Consider the following 18,110-nt stretch of genomic DNA (forward strand, 5'->3'; position numbering starts at 1 on the left):
TGTTAATAATAAAAATAACAAGCATTCTGCTTTTTTTAAAACTTGAAAAGAACTATACCCATTCAACTAGGGTTACTGCCTGGTTTTTCCAGGACATGTCCTACATTTTAGCCTAATGGCCGGCATCTGGGAGGAATTTTAAAATATATCATAATGTCCTACATTTTGAGCGTCACATGATATTAATTAGGAAAATATGTGTTTTAGTTAAACAAAGAGAAATTCTGCAAGTTAAAGTATATGGACTGCACTCCCAAACTCAATAGTGAAATTTATTTTGATTCGGTCATTACCCAAGAAAGAAAATAAAAGTTTCTGCTAGAACAAAATTCGGAATCAATGAATGCAGATTAGCTTTTGTATCTTATTTTCCAGACATGCCTCATAAAACTAGTTGCAACGTGTAAAGTGCATTGACCTCCTGTTGGTGGTAGGTTTTACTGAAAATACTTATGGACATACTTTGACTTTTTAAAAATAATTACATTTTTCTACTTTAAAATAGAATAGTAAAAGCCTTTAGGGGTTTATTTTTAGTAATCTTTACTGATTTTTCTTATTACTTTGGAATTAATGTGTACCAGGTTTTACAAAAACAATTCCTTGACTTTATCCCAGTATTTTTCACCAAGTTTCCATCAGACTATTCTGAAAAATGTTAAATTTTGTTATTTCTCCGTAATAAATGACTTAAGTTTACTAAATTAAAAAATATACATTTGCTACAAGCATAATCACAACATCTAATATTCCTGACTTTTTGGAGGTCAGTGGCAACTTTGCATACTTCTATATTTAATTTATTTATCAACGACATACTTGATGAACAAAGTTGATAACATATATGCAACAAAGCTGAAATGTGTAAACCGGTAAAAGTACAAACCTGAGTCAATACAAACTTGTCCTTTCTTGTTAAGTACTCCACATGGCACATTTCTTGATCAAGATATTCCAAATTGATATCTTGTACAAATGATTTTGGTTTACGGCTGTCCAGTGGTTTTTTCGGTGTAGAATTTCTTGGACTGTCAAAACTGTCTAAGTGTAGCTCCATCCACGATTCCACATCGGAATACAAATCTGTCTTGTACTTGTTCGTCTCACTTGCAGGGAACTTATCACAGGTTCTTCCTGGGCTTGCATTGCCGTCATCTTGACAGGTTGTTTTCTCAATTCCTTCACGAGTCTTAAGCTTGGTGTCGTTCACTTCATCAACATTCTCTCTCATGTGCTCCGTGAGCCGTCGCAGAGGAGAGACACTGGACTTCTCAAGACTGCCCGATCTGTTGCTTTGGACGGGTGTTATATCAGATTCATTAGCTAACAACCCAGTTCCTACCAGGTATGGGGTGGTACCGACTAGTTTTTCATCGTTTTTAGCCTTCCTGTCCGTAGCACCTTGCAGCTCTTTGGTATTGCGAAACCAGCGCTGAATTTTTAGAGCAGCCGTCTCTTCCGAGGGTGACTTGATGCCACTTACACTTCCCTTTGGCTCCCTAGCTGGCTTGGAACACGGAAGAGGTGGCTTCTCCGAAGAAGCATTCCTCCTAGCCATCTGTCGAATTCTTTCCCCTAAGCTCTTTTCAGAAATGCAGTGGTCTGAGTTCTCGCTTGCACAACTCTGTGCATCTTGTCCGTCGAACACGTACGTGTCCCCAAAAGCACAATCCTTATTTCTGCCTTTAACACTTTGTACATCAGCTTGGGATATAACATACGTTGATCCGAATCCCTTATTAGCTTCAGGTTCACAGGAACAAACATCCTGATATTGCGAGACACGTTCAACGGATTCTTTTGCAGTGTACGGATCGCTCTCCAAATCTAACAGTGGAAACCTGGCTGCGATTTTACTTTTCCTCTTCCACACACTTTCAGATATGGAATCCAAATCGTTCTCCAGGCCACGGATTGACAGCACCAGTTCCGGAGTCACATCTGATGATACATTCTGGTGGTCACTTTGCCTTCCTGAGGATTCTGGAGTGAGAAGAGAGCTGTAGCAAGTGCTGCTATCATCCACGCCAGCAGTGCATGGATTATCAGCTGACTGAGGCCTTCTCCATTGCTGCTTTGAAGTTTGCTTGGAACGGTGGCTCTGGAAAATTCAATGAAACATCTTTAGGAACAAGAAATTAAATTGTTTCACAACATGTACTTAATTTTCATTTCCTTCAATATTTTTGACATTACCCAGTAGTTGGTACTGAGTAATAAAAACTGCACATAAGTTTTCAGAATACTGTACTACACAACAATCTTTTCACTTCTCTTATTTCTCATGTAGCAAGGTTACAATTACGGAATAAAACTCTTTTCCTGTAAATATAAATTATGGCTTGATGTCCCAAACAGTGGAATAGAAATTAAGAAAAATAACATACACTACCAAAAATAGCAAATGAAGACAATAAAAAGTGCTTAGAGAATGAAATGGAGGAGAGAAGTTGAGTTACTTAAAGCAAATGAAAACTAACATAAGTGATTGTGAGACAGAAGATTTAACACTAATAGTAATCAAACATAGAAGCTCTCACTGGCTGCAGAGAAACCAAATTGTAACTTTTTCAGTAAAATAAAAAAAAAAGGTAGTGCTCCCCTTTATATACTATATATACTGATATATAGTGGAGTACCGAGAATGGAAAGAGCTAGAGGAGGGGTGGCACTTCTGATCCACGAAGAAAAGAAAAACAATATAATAGATTGGGAATTCATAAGTGAGAGAATAATGATTGTTAACATTAAAGAAGAAGAAGAAAATATAGTAATGATAATAGTTTATGGTCCAAATGAAGATGATACAGTAGAGAATAAAAACATGTTCTATGATTCACTACAGAAAATCATAGATGAAAGAAAGGAAGAAGTATTGATAGTAGGAGATCTAAATGGAAGAGTAGGAAACAATACGGAAGAATGGAGACAGGTAATAGGACAACATGGAGAAGAGACATTAAATGATAATGGTACACGAATCTTAGAATTATGTGTAACAAACGACATGGTAGTGGTAAATACTAAATTCCCACATAAAGAAATCCATAAATACACCAGGGAAGAACCAACAAGAAGGGAAAAATCTATAATTGACTATTTCATAGTAGAGAGAAATACAATGAGAAAGATAAGAGATGCCAGAGTCAAAAGAGGGGCGGAAATTGGGAGCGACCATAAACTATTAATAATGGAAAGAGTAGTACAAAGAAGTAGAGTGCTAAAAACTAATGGAAAAAGAAGACAGGAAAAGCAAAATAAAATAAGAATAAAGGCATACAAATTAAAAGATACAAAAGTTAAAGAAAAATATCAGCAACTAATAGAAGCAAAGATACAAGAGAAACATGAAAAGGAAGAAAGAGACGTAGATAAATTGTGGGATGAATTTAAGAAGATTTTGCTACAGTCTGCAGAGGAAAGCTGCGGGACAACATACATTGGAAACAAAATGAAAAGAACGGCATGGTGGACAGATGAGCTGAAAGAAGAAGTCACGCATAAGAAAATACTGTGGAAAAAGTACCTATCAATTAATGATTTAGAAAGCTTCGAAGAGTATAGGAGGCAAAGGGATATAGTTAAAAAGAAAGTGTTAGAGGCTAAAAAGAACTCGTGGAGAAAATTTGGGGAAAGTATGGAAGAGAACAGCCGAGAAAATCAAAAACTATTCTACAAAGTTTTAAAGACCTTGAGAAAAGATAAAGAAAGCCCATTAAAATACATAAAAGGAAAAGATGGTAAACTAAGAACAAAACCAGAAGAAATCATGCAAAGATGGAAGGAATACTTCGAAGAATTGCTGAAGGATGAAACACAAACTAACAGGACGGAGGTTCAAGCAGGAAACGAAAGAACAGAAGATATAGAAATGGAGGATGAAGAAGAGGAAATAAATGATATCAAAGTAGAAGAATTAAAAGCAGCATTAAAGAAAATGAAGTTAGGTAAGGCTAGTGGACATGATGGTTTAACACCAGAAATGCTTAAATACATGGGAAATGCTGGAGAGCAACTGTTTTTGAACCTACTGAATGTTATATGGGAAAAGAAAACTGTACCGAAGGAATGGGAGATATCAGTAATAATCCCAATCTTCAAGAAAGGGGATAATAGAGAATGTAGAAACCATCGGGGAATCTCATTGCTCAGTGTGCCAGGGAAGATATATTCAAGAATCCTGGAGAATAGACTCAGAAAATATGTCGAAGAGCAATTGGAAGAAAGTCAAGCAGGCTTTAGACCAGCAAGAAGTGTACAAGACCATATTTTCACCCTCAAACAAATAACAGATAAGACAATAGAATACAATAAAAAGGCACATGTATGTTTTGTAGATCTACAAAAGGCTTTTGATAGAGTTCCTTGGAATGAGATATGGAAATCCTTAGAGAAGAAAGGAGTGGATAAAAACCTAATAAAAGCAATCCAAAGTTGGTACAAAGGATGCAGATGTTACGTGAGGACGAGAAACCACCAGTCAGAGGAATTTGAAATAACAACAGGAGTTAAACAGGGAGATATACTATCACCATATCTATTTATAATACTATTAGATGAAGTAATAAAGGAATGCCATATAAAAATGAAACAATTTCAGGTAGGATACTGGAATATGAAATCAATTAAACTAACAGAGCTCATATACGCTGATGATATTATACTAATAGCTAATACACAGGCTAGTTTACAATATAATCTAAATATTCTTAATGAAGAATTAAAGAAGAAGAATATGGAAATAAATACGGAGAAAACTAAAACAATGATAATCAGCAGAGAAAAGACAAACCATAAGATAAAACTGAATAACGAACCTTTAGAACAAGTGACAAATTTCAAGTATCTTGGAGTAATTATAAACAGTCAAGGAAAAGAAGAGGAAGAAATAAGAGATAGAATCATGAAGACAGGAAAACTATATCAAATGATAAACCGAGGATTTATAGGCAAAAAAGAAATATCTACCCAAACAAAATTCACTGTATACAAAACAATTTATATACCAACACTTACATATAGCAGTGAAAATTGGACATTGACTGGAAAACACATGCAAAGTGTACAAACAATGGAAATGAGGTACCTTCGAAGAATAAGTGGGAAAACCAGGAAAGATCGGATAAGGAATCAAACCATTCGGCAATCTTTAAATGCTCAGCCACTACAAGAAACAGTTGAACGTAATCAACTTAGATGGTTCGGCCATTTGAGCAGAATGAGTGAGACGAGACTGCCAAAGCAGATATGGGAAGCACGTCCACAAGGAACAAGACCAAAAGGAAGACCAAGAAAGACATGGAATATGAGTGTCAAAGAGATTTTGGAGAAACGAAGCATAAGATGGAAAGAGGCACAGGAAAAGGCGATGGACAGAAACGTCTGGAGAACTCTCTGTAACCCCTCGACACCGGCAGGTAGAAGAGGACGCGACTAAGTAAGTAAGTAAGTAATCAAACATAGAAGCTCTCACTGGCTGCAGAGAAACCAAATTGTAACTTTTTCAGTAAAAAAAAAAAAAAAGGTAGTGCTCCCCTGTGCTTAGCACCACACCATGAAGGCGTATAGGGGGTGTGGGGGTAATGCCCCACACTTTCTTGATCCGGTCGTAAGTGGGGGTGATGTGATCAGCATCACGCCCCTGACTGCCTTTACCCCCCAGGTAAAGTCCGCGCGTTCATTATATCCCCATCGGCAACCCTTTGATAAAACTTAACACTGGAAACAATAGCCAACAATAGCCAGACCGCTTCCGATAAGCGCGTGCACTCAGACGTTGTTGCCACATTATCTTTACATTTCTTGTAGTTGCAAGGCGGAGCAGGCGGGTGCGTGAGCCTCTCGTTATTTTTGCTCCATAACCACGTGCGGGGTCGATTTTCTTAACTAGTTGTGTTGTGTTGTGTTATTTCTTTGTTGTGTTATGGTGCTGTGTTGTTGCTTTGTTATAGTGTTGTGCTTTTAGTTTTTATATTAGATTTTGGTTTTGTTATTAGCATATGGAGACCGTGGGTTGCAAACCAGGTTCCTTTAGCAAACGCTGTTGCGCAGGAGAATTTAACTGACGAAAGTGACCCCAGCCAAGTACTAGCAGCGGCAGTTCCAGAGTGCTGAGGAAAAGAAAGAGAATTCTGAACAAACAAGCTCAAGAATTTGTATGCAGTGTGCACGAATATGTCTCCAGGAATAATTCAGGAAGAGGACCAATATCGGAGACAGCAAATATTTTGAAATTAGACAGGAAAACAGTGCGAAAGATCAGAGAAAGAGGCCCAGTTACACCAAAGAAGCCTGGTAATAAATAGAAAAAAAATCATAAAGTGGACGAGTTTGTTTGCGATTTTGTTAGGAGAGAGATTTACAATTATTTTTCTAAAGGACGCGCACCAAGTGTCTGTGAATTATTAACACAACTGAAACTAATATCAGACTTTCCTTATAAACAAACGACGCTTCGAGAGCTTCTGAAGAAACTTGGTTTTTCTTTTCGTCAGCTGATGAAAAGAAATGCAATAATGGAGTCGACAAGAATTGTTGCTTGGCGGTATCGTTACCTTCACAAACTCAACAAGTTGAGATCAGAAGGCTGCCAGATCGTTTATTTAGATGAAACTTGGTTCGACACTCACGACGTCGTCAAAAAAGGGTGGGACGATGGTACTTGCAACTGTATTTTGAAGTCGCTGTCAGCACGAGGATAATATATTTTTCGAGTAAATATGTGTAAATATGAGGATTTATAATATGCCTCTTTCCTATCTTTATTAATATTGTCCTTTTTAATCTTTATCTGTATTTCTTTTCTCTTTACATATTCTTTAATTTGTTTGTTTCTCTTTCTTTTTCTTTACCCTTTCCTTCAATTTGGCAACATCGCTTTCCTACTCCAGTTTCTTCAAAAGAAAACCGCCCGCTTGGGTGTTTCTTTTAACAAAGAGCACCGCTCCCTTTGTTAACCGCTGGGGATATAATGAACGCGCGGACTTTACCCAAGTTATTCGACACTGGGTGGGCGCCGGGGCCGCTTCCATCGTTAGAAAAGTTCCCGGATTTGAACCGGCCGGGGATCGAACCTGGACCTTTTAGCATAGTAGACAGACATGTTACCGACTGAGCCACCGCGGCCATGTAACTTTTTCAGTGCAGAATTTAAGATTAGTATATTAGGGTTGATGCAAAAATAATGGCAGATTTTGAATGACAACTTTGAAATGCTATAACTTCGTTCAACGTTACTGTAATTAACACAAATAAAAACCATTATAATCAACACACTTTTGCAAATGAGAAATAAGTCCATTTATTTTGGTAGTATAAAATTACGGGCTTCTGCAGTCGATGAACCGACGGACTCTCATAATGCATTTTCGGCATCATGCTGGTTGTTGAGGCGTTTCTCTCGTAGGAAGTTGTCAAAATGGTTGAAGTAGTTGTAGTAAGTTGGTGAGAGGTCCGATGAGTATTGTGGGTAAGGCAGAGTTTCATAGCCCAATTCGTTCTGCTTCTGCAGAGTTGGTTGTGAGACATGCAGTCGAACGTTGTCCTGCTGAGGGATTGGCCTCTCCTGTTGACCAATGACGGACACAGACATTGAATTTTCTGGTGCATTTAATCGATTTCTTGACAATACGTCTTTGCTGTGATGGTTTCGCCAGAATTCAGGTAGTTGTAGTGGATGGCACCGGAAGCAGACCACCAAACAGTCACCATGACCTTCTTTTGATGCAATATCAGCTTTGGGGAGTGTTTAGGAGTAACATCGTGGTCCAACCATTCTGCTGAATGTCGTCGATTGTCTGATAGGATACACTTTTCATCGCACGTAACAATGTATTCGAGAAATTGGACATTATTGTTGAGAAAAAGGACCACAAAACACACTTCAAAATGGCAATTGCTTTTATTCTCATTCAATTCATGTCACTAATCGAGTCTTTTCACCCTCCTAATTCGCTTCAAATGCCAAACAATGGTTGATTGATAAACATAAGAGTTCTTCTGCAGCCTCTCCTCTTGTTTTGAGTTGGTCAGCTTAGATTATCGCCTTCATTTGTTTGTTGTGAACTTCTGATGGAAGCCCACGCCTTTCCTTATCTTTGAGATGCATATGGGTGGTATGGAATTTTACGAACCACCTATGCACTGTATGATAAAAAACGCTTACCCCACCCAATGATTTAGTGACATTTTGATTTGCTTCCGCAGGTCTGCGACTAAGTTTGAACTAATGAAACAAAATTATGTGCATTTCTTGCTTTAACAGTGTCATTGTAACTAGCCTAGAATCGAGGTAAATCAAGCGTTAGGAAAATTATTTTAAGACAGATAGATTAAGCAATAATTAAGCTTTAAAATGATATATAACATGCAATATAATCAATGAGATGCATTAGAAAAATTTTTTGCAAAACGCACAGCGAAACAATTCGGCCATAATTTGTGCATCAACCTGATAGTTTGATAAATACGGAGAAACTGGTACTCACTTTTATCCGCGAAGCTGTGTTTTCTTTTTCGATTAATTTCAGTAGCCACGATAGTATGTTTGCCTGTCTCTCTAACTACCACATACTAACACAACAATTTGCAATATAAGCTAATCAAATATGAACACAGGTGTGCATGCACACACACACACACACACACTCTCTCACTCACACTGAGAGAGGAAACAAATTTTCAAAGTTTTAAGTTATTTCATGAAATGATTGCTGTGGGAAGAAAGACAACCCTACAGGATTAGAAACCTAATTTAATAAATAAACTCTGAGAAATGACTATATTGTTTTCAAGGTGAAATTTCCAGTACAGCAGAAGCCATATTAAACCAGAAAGAAACAATAGTAAAATAGTAGCCTAGTGAAAAAAAAAACGAAAAAAAAACAAGCCAAAAAAATCTTCGTATCTAACATCAGTCAAAGATGAATAATGTATTTACCTGATGGCCCAGCACTGGCATAGCAGACACAGGTCGTTTGTTCCTTGCACTTGAAACTGACATTGACTTTACACTGGCTTTCCCACTTCCTATTCTGGGACGACACAGCAAGTTTATCTAGAAATAACAAACATTTTTACTGATTGAAACAGTGGCAAGTTCCCCCCCTTCCCTCCTCTCTCTTGGATAATATTTTTCAACAGAGCTTTGTAATTCTGTAGCACTGTGCATACTATGTGGGTTGTATAGATGGTAAGTGCTTAACTATTTTAAGGAATACAATACTTTTTTTTCCTTTATATGTAAATGACAGCTAGATGCAATAAAAAAATAATCAATCCAAGGAAAATAAAATACGGTACCAAAAATTGTAAACAAAGGAAAAAGTTAACGCTGAAGAAAATAAAAGGTAGTTAGAGAATAAATTATGAGGAGAAAAGCAGAGTTACTTACGGAAAAACAAAATGAAATATTGAAAATTAACACGATTGTGAGACAACAAATTTAACACTAGTAGTAATCAAACATCGAAACTCACAGTGCACGCAGAGAAAACACACTGCAACTCCTTCAGTGAGAACTTAAGATTACAGTTCAGGGTTGCATGTTTTCTTAGACAAACAAGGATCATTATTATAGAATGAGTATTACACCTCGGGTGCTTATTTCCTTCGTATAAGTTGCAATTTTTTAAAAAATTGTGCAATTACTTTTTAACTTGGGTAAAAATCTTCCAGTCTAAATGTTATAATATTTTCCTTGATTTTACATTTTCCTGCGTTCTATTGTTTTTCAGTTCGGTCACTTTGAAGAATGTAAAATCGAGGATCCACTGTATTCTTTTAACAAGCATGCATATAATGGTGTTTGGCTTAAGTAGGCAACTTTTATTTCCATTCCAAAAATGTTATGCTTTTACTTTCCAATTTTTCAATTATAAGTATGGATTAGGTCAGGAATTGAAGATATTGGAAGATTTCACCATTCATTCTAGCAATACATTACCTCGTGGAATATTTTCCATCTCCACCCATGTAACTAAGTAAATATTTATTCTTTCTTGCAACTGTCTCAAGTCTTCAGGTTATAAGCATAGTGTAGTGTGTTATGTGGTCATATGTAGGTAGTCCATGAGTAGTGATGCACAGGAAGATCATTTCAGCAATTGCCGGGGCTCCACCCTGTCTGGACAGGCAGACCTGCTTTGATGGTATGAATCAGAGTGCAAAACAGGGCCCAAGTTTTGATTGTTTAATTAAAAAAATAATCAGGATTTTATTTACATGGTTGATTTACACTACTGCTGCCATCTTCTTCACATACATGGAGTGCAAAGGGGTATTTCGTCGCTGAAAGCTTTCATTGATAGGTTGCGTGGGTCAGGTTTAGTGCTCTTAGCATTAATAAAATATCTCTAAATCCTTTCAGTTTTAAGTTAGGTGGATCAGGTTTATGGCACTTAGCTTTAAAGTAACGCCCCTAAATGCTTGACCATGTAATATCTGCTACTCAAGCACAAAGCCTTCTAATCTTGCATGAAAATCTGCAAACACTCATGCCCAAGAAACCAAGAATGCCTGCCTGCTCAAGCTACATCTCAAATCATTATTACTCTGATAACCAATACCTAGTGAAGCTTTTAACTGTCAAAATTAGTTTATCCAAGATTTTAATTTACTTGCAGAATCATTTCTAGTATTCTAAAGCACTTCCTAATACTCCTATAAAACTTGCGAAAAATCATTAACATTCGGAACCATTACCCAAAATTGAAAACCAATTGAAATGAAGCTAAGGCCCAAGTTCCTTTTGTTTTATTGCGATTTCATCATGCTACGAATGAAATTTTTACATGGTTTGATTTCGATGTACGTCTGTTAACACATACTGCGGAGTTTTAGTAATTACGTAAGGTTTTGTTCAATATATGCTTTCGTGGTTAGGTTAGGCAGGTTAGGTTTGGTTCCCTTGGCATTAAAATAAAGTCCCTAAATGCATTCTACTAAGGTTCCGATGTACTTCTACATTCATTCCCATGCTTCTACGATATTTATTGTCGCTTATCGAAGGAGAATATCTTGTCCATGAGAAGTGCGTAAGGTAATTTTCAAGTTTTTTTTTCAACATAAATAACCTTTTTTCGAGTCCAAACAGTGCTCATTACTTTAAGGAAGGTTCAAATTTCGTGTGACAATGATTTTCAAAATTCTACAATAATTAGTCTTTGTGCTAGGAGAAATCATAAAACAATCTGAACCGTTACCGAAGCTAATGTAATAATAATAATAATAATAAAAAGGATGTCTCAATTTAGCGGTGCCCAAGGTTTCACTTTGTCGAGCAGAAACCCGTGATGACATAGAGGCAAATTAAAATGAAATTAAGTGTTTCTTTCCTTCACTACTTTCATGTGAACTATCTACACATGACCATAGAACACAAAACATAACAAGTCTCTAAAACATTGGTGTGTCACAGTAATTATAAATTACATGCTAAAAATATTTGGAAATAAATCAGAAAAAAAGATAGAAACATTTGGAAAACCAAGGGTGTACAGTTGTATTATGGAATCCCACCAAAATGTACCTGTGAACCACTGAGAAACAAATCAGGTCTTTCATTTTCCTTTCGTGGAAGGCGGGGTGTGCTTCTTATGGATGGTGTCCTGCTTCCTGCTTTTTCAATGGTTGCCATTTTCATCCTTCGACGGAGAACATCATTACGTGAATGCCTAATATAGAAGCAATGTCTCATGATTATTTAAAATATAAATCAGCCATATTTTAATATTGTACACTATTTAGTAATTTAAATATAAAACTGTAAACAAATCATCTTTCAGTTGCAGTTCGCACTCACGAATTGTGCTTGCACATTCTTCTGTTAAAGAATAGGCTCACACTCTGCAATAAAAGACATATCTTGTCATTCTTTATTTTGATATGAACAAGTTACTTTCAATTTCTTTATATTTTACATAGCACATTTTACTGAACCAACATGAAATTAGCAAATTAAATAAATTCTGGTGCAAGGTATAGGAACTTCATGCCAATATTTATATGAATTACATTGAGCTGGAATTATCACACTAAACTCGACTTAAACTTTACTTACGTTTAGCGAAAATATCCTGTAAACCCAATGTTAAATTAGTTTGCTTGTGTTGTAGTCCACCATGATGTTTGTTTACATGAACTTGTCGCCATCTAGCGAATTTCATCAGAAGTGAACAAATGACTTCGCCTTGGCCTCGGCGCATCATTCCGAAAATAGGTGTACACAAGGCACTTTCATTCGCATATTTTATATTTGTAACAGTTTTATATTTTTCATGTACAGGCGATTTGGACTAAACAAACTACAAGTGCTATACTCAGAGTTTGTCTCGTATTCAAATACAAATGTAGCCACACGAATTGAAACCGCCACGTGAATATTTTTTTTACAAGAGAAAAGTTTCTTCCTAACCAACATCCTACCCTGCAGTAGTAACCTGTAGATATTGCGACCATAGGCATGAGAAACTTGGCAAGCTATCGTTATTATTATTATATTATTTTGCGACACGGGAAGTCAGAAATAGGTTTTCAACAGAAAGGGAGGAAAATGGAAAATAGAAGCAAGGTTGGCTGATGGGCAGGGCGACTGCCCGGGGCGCAACCCTCTTGGGCACCAAACTGGGACGTCCCCCTTGAGTAGCGCCAAAACATAATTTTTGGTTATATAAGCGTGGCAATTAGTTTGCTTTCTTCTGTGGAGTCGCCATTTTCTTCAATTATGGTAAAATTTCCATGTTAGCATCATCTATGGACTTACTTGTGATTGATTGATTTGGTGTTTTAAGTCCACTTGTGCACAGTAAGGCAATCGGGACTGGACCTACAGATTAGAGTGGGATCCGAACCACTATGTGCTTCCACCGGGTATCGAACCCGGGACCCCTGAGGCTACGATGCTACCACTGCGCCATCGGGGAGGCCGGACCTACTTGTGATCTGATAGAAACTATTTGAGTTTTTTTTTTTATGGATTAACACCATTACTTCTCTTGTACCTACATCTAGGTAGGCTGATATTATTCAACACTGAAATGTGTCAGACACTTTGTGTACACCCTGTATTTAAAATAATGTAGATTCGTGAGGCTGTAAAGCTAGTCGTAAAAACAAACATATACTATTCTATGCTATATCTGGAATGGAATCCACCAACAAACTTGGTTCTCACAAAGGTCAGGCAATAAGAATAAAGTGAGGTTTCATATGAAAGCATCGAAATCTAAAAGAAAAGGGCGACATATGATTTGTGGCCCCGTGAGAAGTGTGACAAGGCCGTTGTCTATTACGATCCAACGACTTCCGTAATAATCTGCTCCGTCCGTAGCAATCCCATTGTTGCTGCTCCGTAATCAAGATCTCAACTTGAATTGCCTCAAACGCATAAAAACCGCACGAAGTGCTCTGTGCCACTTTTTTCAACAGAAGCATTTCTCATTATTTCCAGCCACACGTGCGAGTACCAATATTTTTATTTCGTCAGCTGTATTGTACTTCCATTATTCCAGGTTACAGGTACCAAGGTATAATATCCTTTTTCCATTTAGTATTTTACCCATTGATAAACAACTAAATACATGCATATTTCGCTTTTGTTTTGATGGAAACACATAATATGAAATAACAAGCTTTGAAACATGTGAGGTCTTGTTACGAAACGATACGAATGAACTGCGAAATGCGAAATACGCTTTTAAACAAGACACAACGCTTTCTGAGGGCTGAATTAACCTGTGAGTTAAGTAAAATCATGGACATTTGATTAATTCTGCCGTAAAAAATTGAGAAGCAAAAATGAAAGGAAACGTTAGTTTTTAAAATCAAATCAAAATTGAGTAAGCTAAATGTTGATGTAACTCGCTTTTATGTAAGAAATGTGATTTATAACGTGGCCGCCATTTTAGGCGAAACGGTATATCCCCTTTACTAAATTCTATTTCACTTAAACTGGCTGAAAGGGAAATATTTCAAATGTGGGAAATTTAGCGGTCTCTCAATACGGAGACAGTGCTCTGTGTTATGTTAATTCATCCTTAGCTCTTCTTGATGTCACATCTAGTAAGCCTAGGGTAGGTTACGTTATGTTAGATTAGACAAGAACAAGCAGAAAATGAAGCATCAATAAAGCTGCTCGAAGTTGGCAATCCTGTTAAACGACAGAGGTTGAAAGGGAGCCGTGTATACGTGACGTATCTGCTTACTAAAACTAAAAGGTAGACTAAGAAATGGAGCGATATTTTCTTTTATCTTTCAGAATATACGACAAACGCTCCTTTTTAGGAGCAACACCTATTTGGCTCATGCGACTGTTTGTAATTAGCAAGGCAATGTCCCGAGTTGTTTGGTGTTAATTTCAAAATTTACTTGCAATATTTCCCTTCCAACCGGTTTAGGCAAAATGGGATTAGGCGAAACTGGATATCGCATTTTGCCTAAAATGGCAGACATCTGTCAGATCTGATTGGCAGGTGCTGATAAGCCATTAGGCAAAATGTAATTTTGAAGTCCCTTTTCCAGTCTACATAAAACCAACACCGCGTGTTGAGCACCTGCAAGCACCGCCAACGATCGCATCTCAAAGCGTTTGAAATCGAGTACCATGTTATTCTAAGTTAGGAAGTAGTTCAACTTCATATAGGGGTGGCCAGATCCGGATCCTGGCGGATCCGAAATCCGAAATCCGGATCCGGTTGGTTCCGGATCCTTAGGATCCGGATCCTAAAATTTTTCGGATCCGGAATTTTCAGATCCGGATTCGGATCCAGAACTTTCGGATTCGGATCCGGATCCGGATCCAGAACTTTCGGATCCGGATCCAAAACTTTCGGATCCGGATCCAAAACTTTCGGATCCGGTACTTTCAGATCCGGAACAGGTACTTTCGGATCCGGATCCGGTACTTTTGGATCCGGAATTTTCGGATCCGGATCCGTTTTGCCATCCCACATGCGCTTCTTTGGAAAGTAAGAATGTGCTTGTAACATATTGTTACCTGCTAATATACATATATATATAATATATATACACACATATATATATATAGTGTGTGTGCTCGCGTGCGCGATTTGTAATTAATTAATACACTTACAATGGAGGTCTAAGTCTCCCCCTCCGATTTCCATGAAACTTGGCAGGTGTATAGAGCCCCCCCATCTCAAATGTCAAGATGAGGAGAAATTGAAGTGGGGATCTGTCCCCGAAACCACGTAAATATGGCATAGGAAGAAACTTGGGGCATACGGCCTCTCTATACACCTGTCAAATTTCATGGGAATCGGAAGGGGACACAGGGGTCAGATGATTCCCACGGCAATTTGTCCTAATCTTGACATTTGAGGCGGGTTTTGCCCCCTAAAACAGTATTTTAGCCGAAACAAAAAAACACGTATTTCTTCCTTTGGGCTCCTCTATACACCTGCGAAGTTTCATGAAAATCGGAGGGGAACACAGGGGTCAGATCCTTACTTCAATTTGTCCTCATCTTGACATTTGAGGGGATTTTGCCCCCTGAAACAGTTTTTAGCTCAAACAAAGAAACACGTAATTATTCCTTCGGGTCTCTCTATACACCTGCCACGTTTCATGGAAATCGGAGGGGAACTCAGGGGTCAGATCCCCACTTCAATTTGTCCTCATCTTGACATTTGAGAGGAGGTTGCCCCCTAGAACAAATTTTTTGCCGAAACAAAAAAACACGTATTTCTTCATTTGGGCCCGTTTATACACACACCTGCCAAGTTTCATGGAAATCTAAGGGGGACACAGGGGTCAGATCCCCACTTCAATTTGTCCTCATCTTGACAATTCAGTGGGTTTCGCCCTGTAAAACCGTTTTTTAGCTGAAACAAAAAAAAAAAAAACATGTATTTCTTCCTTTGGGCCCCACTATACACCTACCAAGTTTCATGGAAATCGGAGGGGGACACATAAATCAAATGCCCACTTAAATTTGTCCTCATATTGACATTTGAGGGGGGGTTGCCCCCTAAAATCGTTATTTAGCCGAAACAAAAAAAACACGTATTTCTTCATTTGGGCCCGTTTATACACACACCTACCAAGTATCATGGAAATCGGAGGGGGACACAGGGGTCCGATCCTCACTTCAATTTGTCCTCATCTTGACATTTGAGGGGGTTTTGCCCCCTAAAACCGTTTTTTAGCTGAAACCAAAAAAAACACTTATTTATTCCATTGGGCCCCACTATACACCTGCCAAGTTTTATGAAAATGGGAGGGACACAGGGGTCAGATCCTCACTTCAATTTGTCTTCATCTTGACATTTGAGGGGGTTTTGCCCCCTAAAATCGTTTTTTTATCTGAAACAAAAAACACGTATTTCTTCCATTTGGCCCCACTATACACCTGCCAAGTTTCATGGAAATCGGAAAGACACAGGGGTCAGATCCTCACTTCAATTTGTCCTCATCTTGACATTTGAGGGGGTTTTGCCCCCTAAAACAGTTTTTTAGCTGAAACAAAAAAAACACCTAATTCTTCCTTTGGGCCCCACTTTACTGCCAAGTTTCATGGAAATCGGAGGGGGATACTTAGATAACCTCCCTTGTTAGTCTTACACTTTGTAATTATTTAACACTGCATATATTATAATGTTTTATTTTAATTTGTAAAACTGTAACTGTAGAACAATTGTATAATTTTTGTTTAACATTTCTATCTTGTTATATGTGTTAAAGGTTTCATCCTGGAATGGAATGTCTCACATTTATGTGTGTTTTCATTTCCAATACATTCGAATGAATACATATTCGTTTCAATGGCATTTACAAAATCACCTCGGACATTTGTGCACGAGTGTGTTAGCCGATGCGTAGCAAAGTATTTTAGGAACAACACTTGAAAAAAATTCTTGTTGGACTAAGGTGTGGTAATATTATAATGGGATTGAGATACGAAACTCTCGGATCCGGATCCGGATTTTCGAATCCGGATCCAGATCCGAAACTTTCGGACCCGGATCCGAAATTTTTGGATCCGGATCCGAAACTTTCAGACCCGGATCCGGAACTCTCGGATCCGGATCCAGATCCGAAACTTTCAGATCCGGATCCGGATCCGGAATTTTCTGATCCGGATCCAGATCCGTAACTTTTGGATCCGGATCCGGATCCGTTTGGCCATCCCTACTTCATACGCAGACAATCGAGAGTTGAGTGGAAACGGAAGACTTTTACAAGCTTTCCATTGCTAACATTACGACAACGCTAGGACATGCAAGTTAACACCTTCTTTGGTTGAAGCTAGAGTTTCCAAAAGGGGCCTTGAAAAATATCTCACATAAATTCTCATAGCAGATGCATGTTGCCCGTGGACATTCTGAAGTAATGTGGAGAATTGTACAAGGACAGATTTGCGCAACTTTCCAGTCAGTGAACTCGCCAAGTTTTTTCTCACAATATCTGTAATGTGAAGTTTGTTAGGTACTTTTCCCCAATCTTACCCAGGATGGCTGCCAGTTTGATTAGTAGTAGAATATAGAGCGTTTTAGCATCGTGAAATAACCACTATACTCTGTCCCGACTATCTCTGGAGCAGCAATCGAAAACAATTCTCTGCGCAAGTAGTGACACTAGACGGCTGCACCAATGAACACATGAGAGGGAACGAGATTGCGTGGAGGGGGGAAAACGACTGCGGTTACCAGCCTTTGCTTATACTGCTTCGCTCTACCTACTCGATTCCGCCCCTTCTCTGCCGCTATGCGCGACCCTCCTCCACAGATTCCGGGGATGAAGTATAAATTAAAATTATTGTGGTTTGCAGAAGGGACACATTTAAGCTTATATATATAAGTTTGCAATCGTTATGGTGAATGTATTACTTCTTGCATAAGTACTATTTTTTATTCTAATAAACCTAAAAATTGAAAATAGAATGTAATAGAATGGCGGCCGGAGCGTGGTGCTGAGCACATCACCTCCAGCATGGCCGAAATCTAAATAATGTGTGGGGTGGCGGCGATTAGGGGGGAGGCGAGGGGAGCAGTTGTCCCCACACTATGCTAAACCTTATCAACGAGGGAAAGAAAACTATCGTTGCCCCCCCCCCCCCCCCAGTTTTGGAACCCAATCGCCAATTGGAACTTGTT

The 18,110-nt window shown here is 38.2% G+C and overlaps 1 protein-coding gene across 2 annotated transcripts in view; it reads right to left on the minus strand.

Moving 5' to 3' along the window:
- The window catches only part of dila (centrosomal protein dilatory), a 229,124-nt gene that overhangs the window by 38,780 nt on the left and 172,234 nt on the right, over positions 1 to 18,110 (minus strand). The window contains exons 1-4 of one of the 2 annotated variants that reach the window (XM_083136026.1): positions 12,059 to 12,129; positions 11,528 to 11,672; positions 8,939 to 9,055; positions 887 to 2,101 (exon numbers count right to left, since the gene is read on the minus strand). In XM_083136026.1, the coding sequence (XP_082992152.1) occupies positions 887 to 2,101; positions 8,939 to 9,055; positions 11,528 to 11,641 (1,446 nt within the window). In that variant the 5' untranslated portion in view covers positions 11,642 to 11,672; positions 12,059 to 12,129. Of the gene's footprint in view, positions 1 to 886; positions 2,102 to 8,938; positions 9,056 to 11,527; positions 11,673 to 12,058; positions 12,130 to 18,110 lie in introns of those variants that run through there. The other variant, XM_083136028.1, reaches the window with a different exon arrangement.

Source organism: Lepisma saccharinum, chromosome 14, assembly GCF_977018435.1.
Source record: "Lepisma saccharinum chromosome 14, izLepSacc3.1, whole genome shotgun sequence".
In the NCBI taxonomy this organism is placed as follows: Eukaryota; Metazoa; Arthropoda; class Insecta; order Zygentoma; family Lepismatidae; genus Lepisma; species Lepisma saccharinum.